The sequence below is a fragment of the Diorhabda sublineata genome, chromosome 9, assembly GCF_026230105.1.
Source record: "Diorhabda sublineata isolate icDioSubl1.1 chromosome 9, icDioSubl1.1, whole genome shotgun sequence".
In the NCBI taxonomy this organism is placed as follows: Eukaryota; Metazoa; Arthropoda; class Insecta; order Coleoptera; family Chrysomelidae; genus Diorhabda; species Diorhabda sublineata.
Genome location: NC_079482.1, coordinates 25,541,401 through 25,566,411, shown reverse-complemented (window position 1 = coordinate 25,566,411; position 25,011 = coordinate 25,541,401). Strand labels below are relative to the sequence as shown.

The 25,011-nt window shown below is 34.4% G+C and overlaps 3 protein-coding genes across 4 annotated transcripts in view; 2 read left to right on the top strand and 1 right to left on the bottom strand.

Moving 5' to 3' along the window:
- Nucleotides 1-59: 59 nt before the first annotated feature.
- On the top strand, nt 60-13,975 carry LOC130449109 (neuralized-like protein 4). Its single transcript, XM_056786790.1, has 18 exons — nt 60-327; nt 377-478; nt 536-649; nt 718-995; nt 1,495-1,717; nt 1,772-2,068; nt 4,299-4,663; nt 5,004-5,212; nt 7,152-7,251; nt 7,308-7,501; nt 8,784-9,119; nt 9,175-9,524; nt 10,525-10,757; nt 10,811-11,183; nt 12,027-12,212; nt 12,268-12,517; nt 12,568-12,771; nt 12,827-13,975. Exons 1-18 carry the CDS (start codon nt 172-174, stop codon nt 13,069-13,071), a joined length of 4,215 nt encoding a protein of 1,404 aa, XP_056642768.1. The 5' UTR covers nt 60-171; the 3' UTR covers nt 13,072-13,975.
- Nucleotides 13,976-14,115: 140 nt separating this feature from the next.
- Nucleotides 14,116-20,859, bottom strand: LOC130449110 (acyl-coenzyme A thioesterase 9, mitochondrial-like). 2 transcript variants are annotated; one of them, XM_056786792.1, is made up of 6 exons: nt 20,784-20,859; nt 18,758-18,840; nt 18,467-18,709; nt 18,297-18,412; nt 16,429-16,698; nt 14,116-15,226 (listed from the first exon to the last, which is right to left on the bottom strand). In XM_056786792.1, exons 2-6 carry the CDS (start codon nt 18,813-18,815, stop codon nt 14,669-14,671), a joined length of 1,245 nt encoding a protein of 414 aa, XP_056642770.1. In that variant the 5' UTR covers nt 18,816-18,840; nt 20,784-20,859; the 3' UTR covers nt 14,116-14,668. The 2 variants fall into 2 exon arrangements, with proteins under 2 accessions (XP_056642770.1, XP_056642769.1); XM_056786791.1 differs by lacking the exon at nt 20,784-20,859 and adding an exon at nt 18,958-19,248.
- Nucleotides 19,833-25,011, top strand: part of LOC130448562 (piezo-type mechanosensitive ion channel component) — an 80,837-nt gene continuing 75,658 nt past the window's right edge. Inside the window, exons 1-2 of the mRNA XM_056785977.1 lie at nt 19,833-20,022; nt 22,860-22,930. Coding sequence (XP_056641955.1) covers nt 22,867-22,930 — 64 coding nt within the window. The 5' untranslated portion in view covers nt 19,833-20,022; nt 22,860-22,866. The remainder of the gene's footprint in view (nt 20,023-22,859; nt 22,931-25,011) is intronic.

The window sequence follows — 25,011 nt, the reverse complement described above, 5'->3', positions numbered from 1 at the left end:
TTATTTCGGAATACGCACAAAAAAAGACCAAGTATCTTGACATTTGATAATTGACAGCTAAATAACTGATATTTGACATTTACCTGTTTTTGTGTATTATTTACAAAACAATCAATAAAAACTAAAAATGATACACATATAAATAATAAAACAAAAATAAATTATTGGAAAATGGCTTATTTCCATTATAGATGTGGAGAAAGAATCACTTTAATTAATGACAATTGTACCGCTGTTCGAAACGAAAGCGAATTTGATCATGGTTTAGTAATATCTGCGGAACCTTTACAAAATGATGTTCTTTTCGAAATAAAAATAGATAAAAAGGTAAGAATAATAATTTAGAAGAACGCATTGTTGTATCAACTTTTTCAAGGTGAATTCTTGGTCTGGCAGCTTAGAAATCGGCGTTGTTGATTGCGATCCTCTACATTTTGATTTTCCACCGTGTGCTTCGAGAATTCAAACAGGATCCTGGGTAATATTAATTTCGTATTAAATAATTTCACACATTACTTGAATACGTTTTATATAGATCATGTCAGGAACTACAGTATTTAAAAACGGTGTTGGTTTAGTAGAAGGTTACGGTACTGACTTGGATAGATTGAATCAAGATGATAGAATCGGTTTAATGCGTACATCTGAGGTTAGAAACAAAATTACATTAATTCGTAGTTGCGTTATTACATTGTTAGGTTTTTCTCTGTACTCCAGGGGGATCTAGTATTTTATATTAATGGCGAATCTCAAGGAGTTGGGGCAGAAGATTTACCAAGTGTAGTGTACGCTATTGTAGATCTTTATGGAAAATGTGTTCAAGTTACAATAACTAGTCCGGCTTATAGGGAGCATAATAATGATGATTGCCTCAGTGGTAGTTCAGTTCTGGCCATAGATAACGATATATTAAATGTAACCCTTGGGGGTGATCTAAGTGAATTAAGTTTGAGTAGTAGTAACAGTTTAGATATTCGAATGGATATGAATGTAAGGTAAGTATAAGTTATTGATTACCAGAGTTTTATCACCTTTTAAAATATCCATCTACAATTGCCAAGTTGCCATATTTAATAGCCGGGCAAACCAGTTTGGCTGGATATTAAATTCTAGAAAAAATTGATCAACATTTTAAAAATTTTGTTAAATCCTAATGAAATGCAATTGAACAAATAAGTCTTATTTACTTGAGGATGGAAACGTCCAAACTAGTGTGGGAGTGCAAACAAATTTTAAAAACACTAGTTAATAGAAACGAAGTAACCCCAATGTGGCTACCAGTCCACTTCAATAATGAACTGAAACACTCCAGATCTAGGATGATCGAAAAGACTCAGCTAAATAGTTTGAGGAGTTTCAGTCTCTGAAGAGGACAATTTGAGAATAAAATTAGCCTCCTTTAGAAGGAGTCCACAGATTTTGGAAGCGGAACATTGAGATGTAGAGTCTTGTACAAAATATCTTCTGGGTAAATTGTATAAGAAATGTTTTTAGTTTAAGTTTACCCGAAGAGATACCAAGACAAGATAGACTTCGCTTCCATGATAGATGTGGGTCTTTAGTAAAATTATCTAATGGTAATAGAAGCGCCGAAAGACGAAGACCACTAGACGAATTTAATAACGGAGTTGTAATGACTCACAGACCATTGAGAGATTCTGAATTATTTGAAATTCGTATCGATAGATTGGTGGACAAGTGGAGTGGTAGTATAGAGGTAAGTAAAACTTTTAAACATACAGTATACGAATAGTAAATTTTGTTTATACAGATGGGTATAACAACCCACGATCCAAATTCTCTCGTTTTTCCTGCTACTATGACAAATATGCGTAGCGGAACGATAATGATGTCCGGTTGTGGTATTTTAACCAACGGTAAAGGTACTAGAAGGGAATACGGAGATTTTAATTTGGATGAATTGACCGAAGGAGATAGAGTAGGAATGATGAGAAAACCAGACGGGAATTTGCATTATTTCATAAACGGTTTAGATCAAGGAATAGCAGCTCAAAGAGTTCCCAATAAAGTTTGGGGAGTTATTGATTTGTACGGTATGACTATAAAGGTAATTTTTCTTGGTTCATTTGGCAATTATTTAATGTCGCTTGACATGATGCAAGACGCGATATTTCTCGACCAAAAGGACGCGTTAGTCCAGCTGTTTGTTTCAGGCAAGATCTCGCAATTGCAACATTCATCGGTTCAGTGCAATTTTTATTGTGTGCAAGTTGCAATTCTAGGGAGGAATCTAGTTACTTTTGGTTTAAAAACTAGCCTATCATTCTCACTCAGTTTTTTTATGTTAATTTTTACCAGTCATAAAATATTAGATAAAATTTGAGGTTAGGAATTTTTGGCTCTCTTAAGTTGGCGGGTAAAAATCGTTTTTTTTTTTTTAATTTAATAAAAATATAATATTCTATCCCTCAAGTTGGAACAAATTATAGCTTTTTTCAATATTTTACTAATTGATAAGAAAACTCAAAAATTATATAGAAAAAATCAGAAATTAGATGGAGAACCTCAAAAATCGACCGAAAAAAATCAAACATCGGCTAGAAAATACCAAAAATTACCTAGAAAAACACGAAAATTACCTAGAAAACCTCACAAAATGTCTAGGAAAATTGAAAAACTCAAAAATCTGCTAGAAAATTCCAAAAATTAGCTAGAAATATTCAAAAATTAGATGGAAACCTCAAAAATCAGTTGAAAAAAACTCAAAAATGAGAAATAAAACTCAAAAATCGGCTAGAAAATTCCAAAAATTTGCTAGAAAAACTCAAAAATTATCAGAAAAGCTCAAAAATTAGCAGAAAAACTCAAAAATTAGCAAGAAAACTCAAAAATCATCTAGAAAAATTTAAAAATCAGTTGAAAAAAACTCAAAAATGAGAAATAAAACTCAAAAATCGGCTAGAAAATTCCAAAAATTTGCTAGAAAAACTCAAAAATTATCAGAAAAGCTCAAAAATTAGTAGAAAAACTCAAAAATTAGCAAGAAAACTCAAAAATTATCTAGAAAAATTTAAAAATCAGTTGAAAAAACTCAAAAATGAGAAATAAAACTCAAAAATCGGCTAGAAAATTCCAAAAATTTGCTAGAAAAACTCAAAAATTATTAGAAAAGCTCAAAAATTAGCAGAAAAACTCAAAAATTAGCAAGAAAACTCAAAAATCATCTAGAAAAATTTAAAAATCAGTTGAAAAAACTCAAAAATGAGAAATAAAACTCAAAAATCGGCTAGAAAATTCCAAAAATTTGCTAGAAAAACTCAAAAATTAGCAGAAAAGCTCAAAAATTAGCAGAAAAAACTCAAAAATTAGCAAGAAAACTCAAAAATCATCTAGAAAAATTTAAAAATCAGTTGAAAAAACTCAAAAATGAGAAATAAAACTCAAAAATCGGCTAGAAAATTCCAAAAATTTGCTAGAAAAACTCAAAAATTAGCAGAAAAGCTCAAAAATTAGCAGAAAAACTCAAAAATTAGCAAGAAAACTCAAAAATCATCTAGAAAAATTTAAAAATAAGTTGAAAAAATTCAAAAATCGGCTAGAAAATTCCAAAAATTAGCTAGGAAACACTAAAATTAGTTAGAAAAACTCAAAACTTAGCTAGAAAACCTCAAAAAGACAATTTTTGAGATTATTTACCTAATTTTTGAGTTTTTGACAAATTTTTGAAATTTTTTGCCGATTTTTGATGTTTTTTAACATCCGGTTTTTGATGTTTTTTAATTGATTGTTGAATTAACTAATTAATTTTTGAGTTTTTCTAGCTAATTTCAGAGTTTTTCTAGCAAATTTTTGAGTTTTTCTAGCTAATTTCAGAGTTTTTATAGCTGATTCTTGAGTTTTTAGCAAATTTTTGAATTTTATTTGCCAATTTTTGATGTTTTCTAGATAATTTTTTGTATTTTCTAACTAATTTTTGGGTTTTTAGAGCAAATTTTAGAGTTTATTTAGCTAATTCTTGAGTTTTTAACAAATTTTTGAATTTTTTTGCCAATTTTTGATGTTTTCTAGATAATTTTTGTATTTTCTAACTAATTTTTGAGTTTTTTAACTGATTGTTTAGTTTTCTAACTAATTTTTGAGTTTTTATAGCCAATTTCAGAGTTTATTAAGCTAATTCTTGAGTTTTTAACAAATTTTTGAATTTTTTTGCCAATTTTTGATGTTTTTCGTAATCGGCAGCCATGACGCGCTGGCAAGGGCCTTGGACAATGTCAAGCGATGTGCAATATCCGCCCAGACATAAGAATATCACGATTATTATTATTTTTTTTTTCAAGGTATCGATTGTAGAAAGGGACGAACGCGAGGAACAGAACTTAATCACAAGGAAAAACACCCGCGATCAACAAATCAATCTTTCCGAAAGTAATAACTTCCAAGATTTCTACGATCGATTAAATTTCCATCCGAATTGCGGTCATCACGCCGAAGTTATCAATAACAATCGAACGGCCCACCGACCGAATTTCGCCGAGGATTTCAATAACGGCGTCGTTCTAACGGCGCGCCCTCTCAAAACCGGCGAACTGTTCGAAGTTCGACTCGATAGAGTCGTTACCAAATGGGCGGGATCCATAGAAATCGGCGTCACCACTCACAATCCCGTCGATTTGGAATTTCCTTTTACAATGACGAACGTTAGGTAAGTTCTTGCGCTCGATGACATAAATCACGCCAACCGGAAAGGAGAATAAAGATACACCCAATCAAAGGCTCCATCTCGACGCCATAGGCATCACGGACGATCCGGAGCGTCTTTGGGGCTTGGAGGAGGACGAAATCGTAGACCGCGACACCGAAAGGTCGAAGTTAAACCGCCCGATCGGCTCCTCGAAGGACATCGGTGTTTTGTAACGTCAATCGGGGCACTATCTGAAGCCCTAGGCGCTCGTCGGATCGAAATTTAGTCAGTCGGTTGAGCGATATGTCATTTGATGAGTTTTTCGTATTCTCTATGTGATTTAACGAAACGGTTATTGTAGATCCGGTACGTGGATGATGACCGGAAGCGGTATCATGCACAACGGAACCATCGTTTTGGAACAATACGGCGTCAATTTGGATAGACTGCAAGTCGGGGATAGAGTCGGCGTATTGAGGAAAGAAAACGGTTTATTGCATTTTTTCGTTAACGGGATCGATCAGGGATGCGCCGCTTCTAACGTTCCAGATAAAATATACGGAGTTATCGGTTAGTAAATCTATTTAAAATCGCAAATCTAACCTAATCAATTCAAATCGATCGATAGGTTTGTCCTTGATAGGCCCGCACTGACAGAACTGGTTCAGGAAGTGTACACTAAAGCGTTCTTTGTATCCGATCGAACTAATTCTATGGCCTGCACTGGTCAAGTTCAGTGGAGCTACAAATAACGAATTCACGAACTAGCCTGCACTGATCAAGTTCAGCGGAGCTAAAAAGAAGAAATTTATAAACTAGCCTGCACTGATCAAGTTCAGCGGAGCTACAAAGAACAAATTTATGAATTAGCCTGCACTGATCAGGTTCAGTGGAGCTACAAAGAACAAATTTATGAATTAGCCTGCACTGATCAAGTTCAGCGGAGCTACAAAGAACAAATTTATGAATTAGCCTGCACTGATCAAGTTCAGCGGAGCTACAAATAACGAATTTACGAACTAGCCTACACTGATCAAGTTCAGCGGAGCTAAAAAGAACAAATTTATGAATTAGCCTGCACTGATCAAGTTCAGTGGAGCTACAAAGAACAAATTTATGAATTAGCCTGCACTGATCAAGTTCAGTGGAGCTACAAAGAACAAATTTATGAACTAGCCTGCACTGATCAAGTTCAGCGGAGCTACAAATAACGAATTTACGAACTAGCCTACACTGATCAAGTTCAGCGGAGCTAAAAAGAACAAATTTATGAATTAGCCTGCACTGATCAAGTTCAGTGGAGCTACAAAGAACAAATTTATGAACTAGCCTGCACTGATCAAGTTCAGTGGAGCTACAAAGAACAAATTTATGAATTAGCCTGCACTGATCAAGTTCAGCGGAGCTACAAAGAACAAATTTATGAACTAGCTTGCACTGGTCAAGTTCAGCGGAGCTACAAATAACGAATTTACGAACTAGCCTGCACTGATCAAGTTCAGCGGAGCTAAAAAGAAGAAATTTATAAACTAGCCTGCACTGGTCAAGTTCAGCGGAGCTACAAAGAACAAATTTACGAACTAGCCTGCACTGATCAAGTTCAGTGGAGCAATATCACATGAAGAAGAAGATTTTGTTAATTTTGGGTTAGAAACTGTACCACCTTGTAGCTTGAAGTCTTTTTATCGTTTTTTCCCCAAAATGAGGCATTCCTCCCTTATATTTCAGGATAAGTTCACCAATATGGGATTTAGCTCGTTTTTCTGGAGCTTGAGCCTCATTTTTACATTCTATTTTCGTAGAAAAATTGACATTTTCTTAATTAGAAACTGTACTACCCCATAACTTGAACTATTTTGCACTGTGTCCACTGCAACCCTTATAAGAAGATGTCATGTTAGTCTTTACTGGAAAAGAATTGTGTTTCAACAAAATGTGACCTTAGTCCTGTATAAACCTCACAGTATAGAGTCTAACTTTACCTCTAGGAGCTCAAACATTCAAACAATATCAGTCGAAGAAGAAGATTTTGTTAATTTTCGGTTAGAGAGTGTACCATCTTGTAACTTAAAGTCTTTTTATTGTTTTTTCCCTAAAATTTATTGGTATAAAGTCTAGTTCGTCTTCCTGGAGCTCTATTATCTTTTTTACACTCATATATCATAATAAAAAGGACATTTTGTGAATTTACAGTAAAAAAACTGTACTACCCTCTAGTTTCTAGTATGTTTTTCAAAGTTCCCACCGAAACCCTTCCATAATTTTAACTCCGGATTGAAAAAAAAATGTATTTTCTCAAATTACTGTCTGGTTAATCTTCCTGGAGCTAAAAAATATTTTTATACTTTGATTCCATCTGGAAAAAGGACATTTCAGTAAACCTGCACCTACACCTAAACACAAGAATTAGTCGTTTCATCCCAGAATCACCCAGAATATTGTATTTACTGAAAATATATAATCATCCCTTATTATTTTTTTTTTTTTTAATAAAATTTTAAAATTTTAGATTTGTACGGTCAAGCTGTGGAGGCCACAATAATCGATGCATACGATTACGGTTCTCCTGACACAATTAATTCCAGTCTTTCGAATACAACTCTTTACAGGCGAGTAGACAATTTCTTTTTATTAAACAATAGATTGATCAATTAAATTTTTTTAGCGATTTGAGATTTCACCATATCCACGGCAAAAACGCCCGAATAGTCAATAACGGATTAACAGCACTCCGGCCCAGGCCCCTAGCAGAATTCAACGACGCCATTACATTTTCCAATCGACCCCTAAGGGATGGAGAATTGTTCGAAATTTGTCTGGATACTGTTGTGGATAGATGGTCGGGAAGTATCGAATTAGGTAGCTAATGAAATTTTACCCATCCGGTACCATAACCTCAATCTGAGTTAATTCAGTTAATCACCGAACAAATCCAGGTATTAAACCACGGTACGGTCCCCACATAGTGCTATGACAGTTGGTACTTCGTAAATGTCAGATTTGGCAATGGTAGCGCCATCTATGTGTCGATCACACGACTTAATCTGAGTTAATTCAGTTAATCACCGAACAAATCCAGGTATTAAACCACGGTACGGTCCCCACATAGTGCTATGACAGTTGGTACTTCGTAAATGTCAGATTTGACAATGGTAGCGCCATCTATGTGTCGATCACACGACTTAATCTGAGTTAATTCAGTTAATCACCGAACAAATCCAGGTATTAAACCACGGTACGGTCCCCACATAGTGCTATGACAGTTGGTGCTTCTTAAACGTCAGATTTGACAATGGTAGCGCCATCTATGTGTCGATCACACGACTTAATCTGAGTTAATTCAGTTAATCACCGAACAAATCCAGGTATTAAACCACGGTACGGTCCCCACATAGTGCTATGACAGTTGGTACTTCGTAAATGTCAGATTTGACAATGGTAGCGCCATCTATGTGTCGATCACACGACTTAATCTGAGTTAATTCAGTTAATCACCGAACAAATCCAGGTATTAAACCACGGTACGGTCCCCACATAGTGCTATGACAGTTGGTACTTCGTAAATGTCAGATTTGACAATGGTAGCGCCATCTATGTGTCGATCACACGACTTAATCTGAGTTAATTCAGTTAATCACCGAACAAATCCAGGTATTAAACCACGGTACGGTCCCCACATAGTGCTATGACAGTTGGTACTTCGTAAATGTCAGATTTGACAATGGTAGCGCCATCTATGTGTCGGTCACACGACTTAATCTGAGTTAATTCAGTTAATCACCGAACAAATCCAGGTATTAAACCACGGTACGGTCCCCACATAGTGCTATGACAGTTGGTGCTTCTTAAACGTCAGATTTGACAATGGTAGCGCCATCTATGTGTCGATCACACGACTTAATCTGAGTTAATTCAGTTAATCACCGAACAAATCCAGGTATTAAACCACGGTACGGTCCCCACATAGTGCTATGACAGTTGGTGCTTCTTAAACGTCAGATTTGACAATGGTAGCGCCATCTATGTGACGGTCACACGACTTATTACTTGATGTCGAACGATCTCGATTGTTCTTGATATAAAATTTTTGATTTCTATCGGTATTTCTTCGTTGGGTATTTGAAATTTTTCAATATTGCAGGTGTTACTGCCGTCCGACCGGAAGAAATCGATTTACCCAGTACTGCGACGGATCTGTGTCGAGACACCTGGATGCTCAGCGGTTCCTCCGTTATGATAAACGGGAAAACTATAAAAAATAATTACATCTGCGATCTGGATGTTTTAACTGCCGGCATAAAATTAGGGGTGATGAGATCGGCCGATAAATCTTTGGAATTTTATAAAAACGGCGTGAGTCAAGGTGTGGCGTGCGTCGTACCACATAATAATATTTACGCCGTAGTCGATTTGTACGGACAATGCGCTCAAGTTAGTATCCCTTGCGCTTCTCCTACGGCCGCATTACCATCGACAGGTAACCGTAAAATTTCGTCATTTTCACAAATTTCTAAACATAACCTCAATTTTAGGTATTGAAATATCTCATCGTTCCGATACGTCGGCTTCTCTCCAAGCTACCAGTGTAGTTCAACCCCCTATCGATTTACACCGATTCTCAGAAATACACGGTAAAGGGGTTACTTTGGACGAAAGGGGGCGGTTGGCGACTAGATCCAAGGATTTCAGCAGTTCCGTCGTTTTTAGCGCTACTCCTCTTCTACAAGATGAAATGTTCGAGGTATCTTTGACGAATTTGACTAAACATATGGCGGGCACTTTATCTGTCGGTGTGACTGAAGTACCGCCGGCGTTATTCTCTAATAACGTTTCCGCCAAGTGCTACTACCTTACCGGAAATGAGCTAAGATACCAAAATAAGGTAAACGAATCTACTTTTCCGTAAAATAATATCCATAAAGGTCACCGGTCACTGTTACAGTTGCTGCGGCGATATGATAAAGTCGCCGTCATCCTCATGCGTCGTTTTGTGGGTTTCTTCTTCTCGACAACGGCATTTTCCCGCTTTTTTTTGGATAACCCGCCTTTTTAACCTCGTAATTGTCTTTAACTCACCTCCATTGTAGTATGCACCGAGTCAGTTCAAAGATTGGACGCAGTCTCAAACTAGTTTTGACTCAAGCGCTTTCTGCGCATGTCATTTATGGAAAATGGAAGGTTTGAGTCCATTACGGTCCGCTTATCCATTTTCCACGATTGATGGATGCTCTAATGTCTTGTTTATGCTCTAGAATCCTAGTTCTAATGTAGGAATCGATCGTTTATCCATCGATTTCAAAACGAAGGACGAGAGATTGGCGTGACGTTTGGATTTAGCTCTTCTGCTGGGTCTTTGTCCATGGAGCTAACTCTAACGTCTCTCCAGGACTCAAGGATGCGATTCCTTGTAAATCTAACGCTATAAACTTCCCCATAACGATCGATAGTCATTTTAGAGATTTGAATTTTGTTTTTCAACTTTGTGGCTTCCTTCTATAACGGTAGAGTCTGGAAAATGAGTTCTATTGCTAAATTTAGTTGTTTTCGACTATTTGTCCATTATACTTTTAATTCGGTCACGAAAAATGGACAGGGGGGCGCGTCGAGAGATCTAGAACCCACCGTTCACACTCTCGCACTAGAATTGACTCGAGTAGTCTCGTAAAGAGACTGGATCGGGTTCAAGAAGACGAATATTGAGACGCGTATGTGTAAACTCGGAAGTTTTTGGGGGGATATGGAGGAAAATGTTCCTCTTGGGATGGTTTGGTTCAAAAGAATTCCCTCTCTTCGGTCATTTAGCGCCATCTGTGTGTCAGTCAGACGACTTATTGAATGATGTATGTTTCAACGAATGAATTTTTTTTATTATCGGTTATCAGGTGTTGCAGTTCTTCACACCGAATCTCAGTTGGTTGACTTTTAACGATAGAATCGGTCTATTAAAAACTTCAGATGGTAATTTGAAAGTTTTCATAAACGGGGAAGAATTATCCGTTAATTTTCCACCTTTACCCGAAGTACTTTACGCCGTATTCGATCTGAGGGGTTGTTGTGCAGAAATCGGCGTTACAAGTCACAAAGCTAATAATATATCGCCGTTGAACAGCTCAAGGTCAGTTGACAATCGAACGCTTCGAATATAATAATTGACTTGTTATTTTTTAGGTTACAAGACAGTTTGGAAATCGTCCTCGATCAGGAACCCGTTTCCGAACATCTAGAAGTGAAAGAAACGACTTGTTTGCCGTACGAATTTCACGAAAATCACGGTAGAAACATCGAGATTGTTAATAATAAAACGACGGCCCGTCGCGTGGCTTCTTACAACCAAGGTATCACTATTATCCAAAAACCTTTGGAGCCCAATACGAGAGTTGAAGTTGTCATAGAAGAATTGGAAAGTCGTTGGAAATCGTCACTCATAATTGGAATTATTGCTGGTATTCCGGAAAGACTAAGTTTACCCGTAAATGCTCTGTCGTTGAAACCCCCTTGTTGCGTGATAGCGAATGATTGGTTGGCTATAAATGGAGTCAAAGTAAGTATTAATCGAATAATTCAAGTTATCCATCGATAAATCCGAACGAGGGTTGTTATACCGCTCTGATAAGACGTAATAACGTCGAAACTAGTCAGTAGTTACAACCACGGTACGAACAAGCTGAGGTATGTGATCAAAGCAAAAAGGTTCCGTTGGATGGGGCATATAACCACAATGGACGATGTTATTTTGGTAAAAAGATCCTTATCAAGGGAAAAGGAGCGAAAAGGAAGAGGTTAGGTCCACTAAAAAAACGGCTAGAACATTTGGAATGAACAGAAATGGCAAGTCTATAAGGCCTGTTGAGTTGTTTTATGTGAACGTTTTCGTAGTGGGATTGTGGCAAAATTAAACGCCAAAGTGTACTAATTCTAATATATTTCCGAGCTTTCGAATACATTCCCCAGTGAACACTAACTCCCAACTACGAATATCGGTCAGGTAGAGCGACTTCGCCGATAATATAGATTCCAATGGTAAGTAAGGTGAGTAAAGTTGATCAAAATGAAAAATTTCCAAGGATTGTTTAAGCGCATGAACCAAATAGGCGACAATCTTTGACGTTGTCTTCAGTTCGGGTCTCAAGTCCGAACGAAAATTGTTATACCACTCTGATAAGACGTAATAACGTCGAAACTAGTCAGTAGTTACAATATCTCCTTGCAATAGCGAGCCATTGGAGGTTTTAATATCGACAAAAATGTCGATTTACTTAATTGTCTTTAGAGGAGTTGTAATTCGATATTCGTCGAGATATTAGCCAGGAAAGTAGTTGTTTTCTCCTTTCTATATTATTCGATATGATACGAGGGTTGTTTGATGATTTTCTTTTTTTTTCAGTCTTGTTCGAACTACGGTGAACGATTAGATTCTCTTAAGGTAGGAGATAAAGTCGGAATAATATTTACGGAAACGAAATGCTTACAATTGTGTATAAACGGTATCGAAGAAGAACCATTGGCTGTAAATTTTCCGAAAAATCTTACGGTATACGCAGTTTTCGACCTTTACGGTCAGTGCCAACAGGTGGGTATAACTTACCAACAAACCGTTAGAGTTTTCAACCGAAACTAATTTGTAGATAAGGATTTTAAACGATCACGTTATGGAAGTAGAACAGGACGTTGAGAAAATCATCGATTGCGAAAAAGCTGATTTGGAATCGTTCGAAAAGGAAGGTAACGATACTAAATTGAACTTACCTATTGCTTCTACGAGTACAAGTACAATTAGTTCGGTCGTACCAAAATCTCCTAACGGTAACACTCCTTTGAAATCGTGTGCTTATAAGGAAGAAGTGGAAAAATTGAAGGAAAGGCTTTTGCTACCAGGTACGTCGTGGATAAAACAATATATTACACACTGATTATCAAATTTTCAGATCACTATTTCACTCGAGAGGAACCTACTTGTTACTGCCATTATTGTTTCAAACTAAAAACGGAAGATAAAGAAAATTTATCGGGTTGGGTGAGATTTCCAATTTTGGAAAATATGTCGACGGATAAATGGCACACGGCTTTTTATTTTTCCAAATTAGGAGGAATTCGATGCGTCTTGGATAAAGGGCAACCTCTAACTAAAGGTTATTCACCTCATGAATTCGAGTATTTTATATTGTGATCAAGTTTTTGTTGTAGGTCAAGCCGAATGGTGTAATTTCACAGGACGTAAAACCGACGACGTTCAAATTGTATTTTATCCTTCGATACAAATGGCGTCGACTAAAGGATACAAAATAGAGGATAAAGAAGTTTACGCGGCGTTTCAATTATCGGTTAAACCCGGTGCTTATTCGGTGTATCGAGACAGCGATTTAACCGAATGGAGTACCAAAGAGAGCGGGGCTTTAGTACTAAAAGCTCTTTTATTAAAAATCGTCTAAACCGAATCAAATTCCTTATGTAGTACTTTTTATTTATTGAATAAAAACTTTTCGACTATTCTATATGTGATTCCTCCGACTAGTGACCGGATTTCTTACCATCTAAGACGCCATCGGCATCACTGACGATCCGGAGTCATCTGTGAATACCCTGCACTTGGACAAGCCTCACAATTTGCTAAATAACATCAAAAGGATTCAAGTTAAACCGCCTGATCGGTTCCTCGAAGTAAATCAGTCTTTGACAACGTCAAGTAGGGTACGACGGGCTTATGTGCTCAACGGTTCCTTTGCCACCCATCGGACACTACCATCTAAGATGCTATTTCCACATCACGGACGATCCGGAGTGCCTTTGGTGCTTGAAGGAGGTAGAAACCGTAGACCGCGACATCTGTGTACACCCTGCACTTGAACAAGCCTTACAACTTGCCTAATGACATCAAAAGATTCAAGTTAAACCGCCTGATCGGTTCCTCGAAGGACATCAGCCTTTGATAACGTCAAGTAGGGTACGACGGGCCTATCTGAAGGCTTATGTTCTCATGATCGTCCACAATTAACTATGAATTAGGGTATTTTGTCTTAGTAGAAGCAGTCTAGAGCTGGGGTATATACCAGAGCCTTGGAGGCGAGTCGAAAGAAATATTCATACCAAAAGCAGGAAAGAGGTACAAAAGACCTTCGGATCAATGCGTTTCTACTTAAAAAATCTACATTAGAACGGAGTTTCTGGAGTGAAAACTTCTCGATATGTATCAATTCGCATACAAAACAGGCAAATAGAATTGGAATGGAAGGTACGGGATTAAAAATACTATTAAAACCGGTTGGTAGCACACCGAACAGAAATTTATGCAAATGGAAAAGGTGTTCGGTTCAATTTAGATAGGAACTATCGGGTTCATCATTCTGTCCGATAGTCGGGCAGCCATTAGAGCTCTAAGCTCCAAAATCTAACCTATCTCGAGCTAAGCAAGAATATTAGTTATCCTACAATGGATTCCGGAACACGCCGGAGCGAAGGGAAATAAATAAATAAAGTTAGTTATTAAAGTTTTATTATAACAATTTATAATATTATCAACGAGTTATAGTGGGTAAACTTGGTAGTTATTTAATGCGAATCACAATTATTAAACTATTCAGTAACTAATTTGTTGATTTTTTATTTTTATTCCTATAAAGGCGACAAAACTACTAAGACGTCAATTCCAGTTTATTTAAAATGCAAACAGACTTCATTAATTAAGGATTGGGCTACTTTTTGTAAAAACTTATCAAAAATACACACAAAATTATAAAATAAACTTAAAAAAAATCAGTTTTACACTAATTTATGAAACAAAAAAAAATAAATCGTACAAAATACATCTGTAAACTGAAGGGAACCGTTTCAACTTAAGCTGGAGCTCTCTTTCCATCTTCTTCGGGCCACTTGGTCGTCCATTTCTTCTTCTTTTTTCTAACCTAGAACGTCTGGATAGTTACAGCGTTGCCAAGCATTACTAAAATTTATATTATAAAAATATTAAACTGGACAAATATTGAATTAAATAAAGTTTTTAAAAGCGGCAACAACATCGTATTCCAAGTGTTATAATTTGCTGGGGAAAGAAGTCGATTTATCAATAACTTCCAAAAAGTGTCGCCTGCCATCGATATACATCATAGCCTCGTGATAAGTTTGCGGAATACATTCGTTCACCAATTCAGGTACTTGAAACGTAAAATGTAAAGTATTGGTCGTATCATTTTCTCCGGTTACCGAATTATAAACCTCGACATAAACCAAAATCTGCATATAATTCAACTGGGTATAAACAAGCTGCGCGTGCATTCTTATCAAAGAACTAACGGCTATCGGTTTTTGAAAACTGATATCGCTAATACTTTTAATTGCTGGTCTGTATTTACTGAACGTGAAGCCGAGGACCCAAGCTAGTTCGGTGGCCATGCGCATTATGAAACCACCGAAAACGGTGTTGTGCATATTACGTTCGTCCGGATGAGAAAAAATTGTGTTCGAAATAGTCGCGTTACTCATCCAAACGCAACCGGCCGGCAACACTCTGTTTCGAAGGCTGCTATCTTTATCCGTCGTACGGATGTACAGATTGTGGATTATTTGTTGTTCTTCGCTGTCAGGTATCAACTGAAAATAAAAATGACGATTAATAATCATGGATAAATGAATTAATTAGAGGTTTTCGTTTTGATTAGTGACAGTCGATTGACAAACATAGATAAATTAATAAAATAGAGGTTTAGGTTTGAATTGTTCTGTGCTGAATTGGCAGCGATCGATGGATTCATAGATAAATGAATAAAATATAGGTTTTCGTTCTGATTAGTGACAGACGATTGACAAACATAGATAAATTAATAAAATAGAGGTTTAAGTTTGAATTGTCTGTGATACATTGACAGCAATCGATAGATTCATAGATAAATGCATAAAATAGAGGTTTACATTTGAATTGGCAACAGAACGTTGATAAACATAGATAAATGAATAAAATAGAGGTTTAGGTTTGAATTGTTCTGTGATAAATTGACAGCAATCGATGGATAATCATAGATAAATAAATAAAATAGAGGTTTACATTTGAATTGTTCTGAATTGACAACAGAACGTTGACAAACATAGATAAATGAATAAAATAGAGGTTTAGGTTTGAATTGTTCTGTTCTAAATTGACAGCAATCGATGGATTCATAGATTAATGAATAAAATAGAGGTTTTCATTTGAATGATTCTTACTTAGCAATAGGCGGTTGTCAAACATAGATAAATGAAATAAAATAGGAATTTTACATTTGAATTGGCAACAGAACGTTGACAAACATAGATAAATGAATAAAATAGAGGTTTAGGTTTGAATTGTCTGTGCTAAATTGACAGCAATCGATGGATTCATAGATAAATGAATAAAATAGAGGTTTTCATTTGAATGATTCTTACTTAGCAACAGACGGTTACCAAACATAGATAAACGAATAGAATAGAGGTTTTCAGTTTGAATTATAACGTTCTAAGTTGGCAACACTGAATTGATAGCCATAAATAAATGAAATTAATAGAAGTTTTTATTTAAATTTTGTGATTGTATTTTGTTGATTGTACTGAAAATGAAATTTCGTTATATAGGTCAAGGAAGAAAGATTTTAGTGGGTAAAAAGTTAGGTTAACTTATTGATCTCGTTCTGTAATAAGTGAACTGTCAACGAATTAAAAAAGAAGAAATATTACGAAGTTATCAACTTTTTACGTAGGACATAAAAGACGATATCAAAAAATAGATTAAAATATGCGAAATAATCTTGAAATATAATTTTGAAATTGTGGTAGGTTACCTTAGAAACGTGTTTTTGTTGCATTATAATCCTCTGTTTCTTTCTATCTTCACCTCCGGATAAAATTTGTCGTTCCCTTTCATCTGCAGGTTCTATAGCATTAACGGGAGCCGGTTTCAGGTTATTAGAATCTCTGGCGGCCAATAGAAATAAGGCTCTAGTGATACGGTGCCAAGTACCGTGCATAAGTTGATCTAACCAAACGACAACTTCCATCGATGATTTTCCTACCCAACTAACGTGACCGGAAATTTTTATATCTTGATCTGACTAAAATAAATAAAGTAAAAATCAAATAAAGGACTGATTAATCAACATAAAGGGTCGGTAATTTAGTTATTTTTTGCTCACACTGTATTATAAATATTTTTAACCTAAAAGTGTATTACAAATTGTAAATTTCAATTTTGTGCGTTTGTGGGGTTGATATAAGTGTAGAATTTAAACTGTATTGTTTGTGTTTCAACTGAAATCTAATTATTTTATTATAAAACTTGTTTTATTTTAAATAAAAGTGTCAGCAAATGTGGTTCGTAATTGATTGTGCGATATTGGTGAATGTGAAGTTTTTTCAGTACCCACTGTATTAAATTTAAGTTTTGTTACGGGGAAAAACGAATTATCTAACATACGAAAGGCACTTTGGAAATCAAAAATTGAACAAAACGACATTAAGAAATCTTAACTAACAGTAGGGATTTTAATGAGGTTAAGTTTCTACAGTTATATGTATATTTAAAAGGCTTTTATTTAGAAAAATATTGAGCACAGTATATTTTTGAATATATAATTACTATTTTTCAACTTACATCAAATTAATTTTGCAAAATATAATGATTTTACTTGAATTTTATTAACGTACGTATTGGGGTCAAAATAATTACTCGAAATACCATAAGTCTCTTCATAAATTGTTTGTGACACAAAATACTAGGAAATCTCTTATTAGTTTGTGATTTGGTACAAAAAATACCTAATTAGATGATATTACTTCATTATTGAATAAACCTAAAGGGTTCAGAGGGTTTTAATACTCTCAAATATAGTTGTTAGAGAGATATACAGAAATGACAACTATGAATTTAATTTGAAACCAATCTTTCACCTTCATATCGTTTTTTTACATTTACATCTTCAAATATTCACTTTATATCACAAAAATGTTATTATAGAAAAATAAAATCTAATTAAATTACATTAAAAACACAAAAACGTCCATAATTTTCGAACACGACTTGAAAATGACAGTCCAGAAGCTCCCGTGGCAAGCTTAATTGGGGTTATGTTACTAGGACTTGTTTTTTGTGTTTCTTGATGTTTTTTTTTGAAGTGAAGTGACATTTTTCAAACTTTAAATAGAAAATATTCAATAAACTAGAGTCCAGGAATTATCAGAGAGGATTTAAAAGAAAATATAGAAACAGTCGAAAACAATTCATTCGAATCCTTAAGGAACTTTTGATAGTTGGAGTAGAGTAGAATTGACTAACTAATTGAATAAAAATATGAAATTTTCTTATTTTTTTCACAATTTTCACCGTTTTTTTTTTAAATTTCTTAACCATAAACGAATGTCATAATAGCTTATTTTAATACAAATTAAAATGTAGTTATAAACAATTAAATCTTATTATCGTCATATTTCGCAATCTGAATTTATTAAAAACAAATTTGAAATCAATTTTTTTATATTTTTATTCTGAGAATTGTTTAAAACTGAAATGTAAGCAAATGATTAAGACACAAAGTGAAATATACGAAATGTTTAAACATTTATAGACTACTCCGCACTACCACTACAGAAATACAGTTCCATAAATTACAACTTAGTATAGACAGAATACTCTAGAGTGAAAAGAAAAACTTACCTTAGGTTGATACTCTGTGAAATCTATTTTGTCTACAAGAGCAGTAACCAAAGTGTATGGAAAATGTTCACTTCCAGTTTGTTTCGGATTTACTATATGTTTATGTCCGACCATTACTAAAATCGTTATTAAACTATATCAACATCAATGAAAAAAATGCGTGTTTGTACCTGCAAAAATATCCATGTCCTCTAACAACCTCCCTATTCTCAATTGCCCTAAAAAAGTCGTATATTTATCTTGCAAAGATTTATCACTAGAAAGTGGTATATTTCCAACCAAAAAACTATCTTTCATCGCACGTTTTGGTAATTCATCTTGATGTTTTGGAAGGTATTTGAGTAAATGAGAACGATCCTTCGGAATGGGTTGATAAACATCTACTCCCATATCTTTCGATAAATGCGACTTTACTAAAAAATCAAATCATAATAATTAAAATAAACATAATATAAACTTACGTTGTGCTAAAGTGGCGAATTGTTCATTTTTAAACAATTCTTTTTCCGATGAAACCATTCTTGTTTGCACAAAATTACTGTACCTAAAAAGGAAAATAGATTCTATTACATACTAAATATACCGTTAAAGATATAATACTATAATTGTCTATGATTCCAAAGGTCGAATATGATAATTACAATAAAATATATCATCATACCTCTTTAATAGGTTACGATACTCTGATCTTAAAAGTTTATGTAAAATTTTTTTTGCCATTCTAATAGATGTCTTTTACGTAATAAAAACAAACTACCAAAACATGAAATAAATTCAAGGTTACTAGTTATAAAAATACGTATTACACATTATTTTCATTTAAACTTGTTTTCATTCATAGTAATTATATTTATAAAGCTGTAAAATTAATCAATAAATCGCAATTTTGTTTGTTCTATTAAGGTACTTTATTTAGTTTATGTTCAATATTTAATTACTAGAAAAGAAGAATTTATTTAGCTTTGTTCGAGTGTTTAATTCGGAAACTGTTCCTAATAATACTAATCAAAATTGTAGTTCTGTTTTGAGCATTCGGTAACAGCTACGTTCAACACTTAAGCTTTTTGTAAAATTTTTTGTGATCATTCTATTATAAATTATGTTTTACGTAATAAAAACAAACTACCAAAACATGAAATTAATTCAAGGTTACTAGTCATACAAATACGTAATACACATTATTTTCATTTAAACTTGTTTTCATTCATAGTAATTATACTTGAAAAGCAATAAAATTAATCAATATATCACAATTTTTATTTATTTTATTAAGTTCAATATTTGATTACTAGTAAAAGAATAATTTCGCGTGTTTGATTCGGAAACTGTTTGCAATAATATGATAAAAATTGTGGTTCTGTTTTGAGCATTCGGTAATAGCTCCGTTTAACACCGATTCGGTTCTAATAGTTCTAGACTTTTGACAGGTATCAGCTGCTCTGTTTATTTCAGATTGACGGATTGTTTACAGATTGTAGATGGCACTAGAGTATAAATATGTCAAACTACGATCCATCACAAATGTCTATTTTTATTTTATTCATGTTTTATTCATAGAAGTGGTAGGTTGTAGTAAGATGTGTTGTAAACATAGAATCCAGCGAAACGAAATTAATTTTTTCGGAGAGAAAATACTTTGTTAGTAATAAAAAAATAATAATTTTAAATAGTTTTTGAAGTACGTGTACCGTACCTATATTGGATAACTTTTAGAAACATTTACGAGGTAAGGCTGAAATATTTAAATATAATAATATTAGATTTTATATTTATCGATGCTCAATTAGAGGCAAGGAACTGGATATATTTTTATATCTGCTAGTCAAATTAGTGACACAAAAAAATTTGGTAATAATTTATCAATATACGTGGGTAGTTTATAGACAAGCTTTTATTGTTTAACAATCACTGTTCTGAATTGATTAGTAGTTTATAACTTCATTAATTCCTACTTTTATCGATACTTATTGTTTTTATAATTTATTATCAACTTATTTTTGTATTTAAAAGTTGATTTAGTTTTGGTTAGTTACGAACGACATTGTTTTATAATTTCTATATTAGTTAAGTTGAATTTTGGTTATGAATTCACATTCTTCGATTTTTTTAATTTCTCTTTTCTAATTTATTGCAAAAATTTCACAACAAACTTCACATAGCAATTCTATTTACCATGATTTGTCGGTACAACTTCCAATTGACAAAATATCAATATTTAGATAGTTTCCACCCTATTTTCTTTTGTTTTATTAACTTAGTGGTTGTATGGGAAAGCTCGAATAATTTTTATGGGGTTATGTTCATAATTATTTTGTTTATTTATCATTTATATTGAGTATAATTTGTGTTTTACATTAAAATTATTTATTTGAAGCTTATTTTTCTTATAGTTAGCAACTTTGATGATAATTTTTGAAATTGTACGTATAATGAAACATACACGCGATTATCAATACAAAAGATTAATTGTAGTAGAGATTAACTTACCTTATTACCTCAAAATAATCACTAAACTATAATATAGGCTTCAAAGTATTCGTGAATATGAAAAATAAAATTGTTAATGGCACAAAAACCTTCCAAAATAAAAAAGAAACTAAAAACGAAAACTAATCAAGACGTGAGTTAACATAACCTCCAAATTTAAACCTTTTCCCTCTGTATAGGGCACTCCTAGTTCAATTTTTGTTTGTCTGTTTCTTTAATTTGATGATATATGGGGAAATTATACTTACTCAATAAATTTTTGTATAAAAATCGCAAATGGATTCAAGTTTTAGTTTATCACAGTGTTGCCAGACTTTATTGACGACTTTCTTTGAGTCCAGTGTAGAAAATTATTTGTATTCTTGAAACTAGTGTTTTAACAACTCAGTATTTTATAAAAGAATTATATATTCGAAATTTTTTATTAAAAATGACAAGAAATATACAAATAATCTCAAGAACCAGATAATTTGTTGAAAAAATATTAAGTCAAATCATATTTCGATAAAAATAGGTAGAAACGTTAATATTATTACTAAAATCAAGAATATTTATCAACAAAACATACAAACAACAAACAATATAATCAGAAAATTCATTTTTGTCGAATTCGGAATCAATATTTCGAGTAGTAAATGTTTCATTTCAGAATCCTTCATATTAAATGAAATTTTATAATTCTGGCAACGCTGTATCATTAGTGCCACCACTGAACTTTTCATTCCATCAACGCTCTGTACTTTTGCAATATAGCAGCTTGTTAAACGCGTGTAAATTTTGATTCCCGTGAATTTATCATTGAATTAAAGATCATTTTGAAACGTTATTTTCGGGATTGTAAAAAGTTTTGAAATTTAATGTATGACGTAATTTCCGGAAATGAATTAATCCCGTACATCTCCCACTAGTTAATGTAATTAAAATCTAACTTAGATTGAAAATAACATATACGGATTAAACACGAATTCGTCCTTTAACGTCAAGACCAACCTTTTTTTTATCAAATTACTCATCTTCAAACATTGTTCTCTCGTTTATAATTAAAAAAATCTCACGGGAATATAAATTGCGGTACAGTCGATTATAACCAGAAATGTAATTAATTAAGTCTATTTCTACAGTGTGCAAATTGAATGATTGTAAACATGTTTTATGTGAAATCTAAAACAACATATATTTATATCTATATAACCCTAGGACACAAAAATTATATATACGGTTAAACGATGAAAAAATTTAACGGTAGATTTAACAAAAACAAGAATTATACGAGGATGGTTCATTGTAAAATTAATTTGATATGGAAAATACTACATTTGCCTCAATTAGAGCCAATTTGGCATTATTGCCGTTGTCAAATTATGACCATGGTTGTTTAGTCTCGTAATTTCTTAACCTTTCCACAGTCGCAGATTATACGATATCGACGACGTTGCCAGATTTAATTTATATGTAAGATAACAGGTTTCGTGTAAAAAATTCCCTTTCTAAACGAAATTATTATACGGGGAAAAATATTTTTTACATCGCGTGAATTGATTAGTCTAACTACGAGATTTTAATGGCCGACGTGCGGCGTCCATTTTAGATGACGTGTTGCATAAACATATTGAGAATTTAATATCTTTTTGTAGCGTTGCGATAAGAGTTAGTGAATTGTCAAGGTTATATTAACCGTTATTGATTATATTTGCGAATATAGCATTTCCTGAATTAGTGAAAATGTTAATAAATAAATTTGAAACCGTATTTGTCTTAATATTGAGTTATAAAAATGAAATTTAGTGGAATTGCTAATAAAACCATTTGTTTTGTTATACACTGCCGGTCAAAAGTTTTTGCTCATCCCATAATCCATCAATTTAAATTTCAAAATGGTATAGTAGTGACTTACGAACCAAAAATAATTTGTTTACCAATATTATACGAGGGCATGTTTATATTTTGTACTTTGTATTGTATAACTTGCAAATACGAGCCGATTAGTTTATTCTTCTTTAATTCTTCGGCGTTTATGATTCGAGTTTAGTCCGTACGATACTATATCGATCTAATAAACGATTTTTTGTATTTCAGTTTTAATATGGTGCGATATATAGCGAACATATTTCTATTTAGGCTTCTTCTTCCTATAATAATCACGTTATGTAAGTATTAAATTTATTTTGATACCTTTTAATCTAATTTCCGCGATAGGCAACTCGAATTCTCGTTTCAGCGCCACCTGTTGGTTCATTAGCACCACTAAACGTATATTTCGTCCAATTTTTTTTTTTCGAAACAGTTCGTTGGAATTGTGTCAATCGAAATCATCGAAATTCCGTTGAATTGTTTAGAAAAATCCGCCCCGGATCAACTACGCGTTCACTATATGTCAAATGTCAATACAGCTCTGTGATTGGCTCGACATTTAACCCCTAGCGTCACCTATCGTCAGTTCTATAAACTTATTAGTTGTACTAATGAACCGAGAGAGGACGCTGCGGGTTATTTCCGTCTACAGCAACGGAGAGTTTCCGAATTTTTTTCCGTGGTTAGTGGTACACACTATGGGGTGTATTTCCCTTTTATGTATTGACGTTTTTCTCGAATATATACCTAAAAAAGTGAAATCTCGTGGTTTGAAATTCGAAAGAGACTGGAAGAAGATGAAACACGACCAAAACCAGCATCTTGAAGAAGTTATCCAACCAGCAATTGAAGATTGTGACATTAATGATGAATTACGGAAACGTAGAAGTTTGTTGAAGAGCCGTGGAGCTTCAGTTCACTCTTGACGAAGATCTAGTCATGGAGAAGTCTTGGACAAAGACGAACTGAACTCACCAGGGGTGCAGGAAGCTCTCCAAGATACTAAGGAAGACTAGGAAAGAGATCTAGACGCTTCTTGGAGTCTATAGACTAGTCCAAATGAAGAAAGGAAACGTGCTGAAGAGCCGTGGAGCTTCAGTTCACTTTTAACGAAGATCTAGTTATGGAGAAGTCTTGGACAAAGACGAATTGTAATCACCACGGGTGCAGGAAGATCTCCAAAATACTAAGGAAGACTTGGAAAGAGATCTAGACGCTTCTTGGAGTCTATAGACTAGTCCAAATGAAGAAAGGAAACGTGCTGAAGTGCTGTGGAGCTTCAGTTCACTCTTGACGAAGATCTAGTCGTAGAGAAGTCTTGGACAAAGACGAATTGAACTCACTAGGGGTGCAGGAAGCTTTCCAAGACACTAAGGAAGACTAGGAAAAAGATCTAGACGCTTCTTGGAGTCTATAGACTAGTCCAAATGAAGAAAGGAAACGTGCTGAAGTGCCGTGGAGCTTCAGTTCACTCTTGACGAAGATCTAGTCGTGAAGAAGTCTTGGACAAAGACGAATTGAATTCACCAGGGGTGCAGGAAGCTCTCCAACATACTAAGGAAGACTAGGAAAAAGATCTAGACGCTTCTTGGAGTTTATAGACTAGTCCAAATGAAGAAAGGAAACGTGCTGAAGTGCCGTGGAGCTTCAGTTCACTCTTGACGAAGATCTAGTCGTGGAGAAGTCTTGGACAAAGACGAATTGAACTCACCAGGGGTGCAGGAAGCTCTCCAAGATACTAAGGAAGACTAGGAAAGAGATCTAGACGCTTCTTGGGGTCTATAGACTAGTCCAAATGAAGAAAGGAAACGTGTTGAAGTGCCGTGGAGCTTCAGTTCACTCTTGACGAAGATCTAGTCGTGGAGAAGTCTTGGACAAAGACGAATTGAACTCACCAGGGGTGCAGGAAGCTCTCCAAGATACTAAGGAAGACTAGGAAAGAGATCTAGACGCTTCTTGGGGTCTATAGACTAGTCCAAATGAAGAAAGGAAACGTGCTGAAGTGCCGTGGAGCTTCAGTTCACTCTTGACGAAGATCTAGTCGTGGAGAAGTCTTGGACAAAGACGAATTGAACTCACCAGGGGTGCAGGAAGCTCTCCAAGATACTAAGGAAGACTAGGAAAGAGATCTAGACGCTTCTTGGGGTCTATAGACTAGTCCAAATGAAGAAAGGAAACGTGCTGAAGTGCCGTGGAGCTTCAGTTCACTCTTGACGAAGGTCTAGTCGTGGAGAAGTCTTGGACAAAGACGAATTGAACTCACCAGGGGTGCAGGAAGCTCTCCAAGATACTAAGGAAGACTAGGAAAGAGATCTAGACGCTTCTTGGGGTCTATAGACTAGTCCAAATGAAGAAAGGAAACGTGCTGAAGTGCCGT

Coding starts and splice junctions, on each gene's coding strand:
- LOC130449109 (XM_056786790.1), top strand. CDS start 172: ATGGCTTATTTCCATTATAGATGTGGAGAAAGAATCACTTTAATTAAT. Junction 9,120..9,174: donor GGCCGCATTACCATCGACAG/GTAACCGTAAAA, acceptor CCTCAATTTTAG/GTATTGAAATATCTCATCGT. Junction 12,213..12,267: donor TTTACGGTCAGTGCCAACAG/GTGGGTATAACT, acceptor ACTAATTTGTAG/ATAAGGATTTTAAACGATCA.
- LOC130449110 (XM_056786791.1), bottom strand. CDS start 19,016: ATGGCAAAAAAAATTTTACATAAACTTTTAAGATCAGAGTATCGTAAC. Junction 18,841..18,957: donor TATCGTAACCTATTAAAGAG/GTATGATGATAT, acceptor TTTCCTTTTTAG/GTACAGTAATTTTGTGCAAA. Junction 16,699..18,296: donor TCACAGAGTATCAACCTAAG/GTAAGTTTTTCT, acceptor TATTTATTTTAG/TCAGATCAAGATATAAAAAT.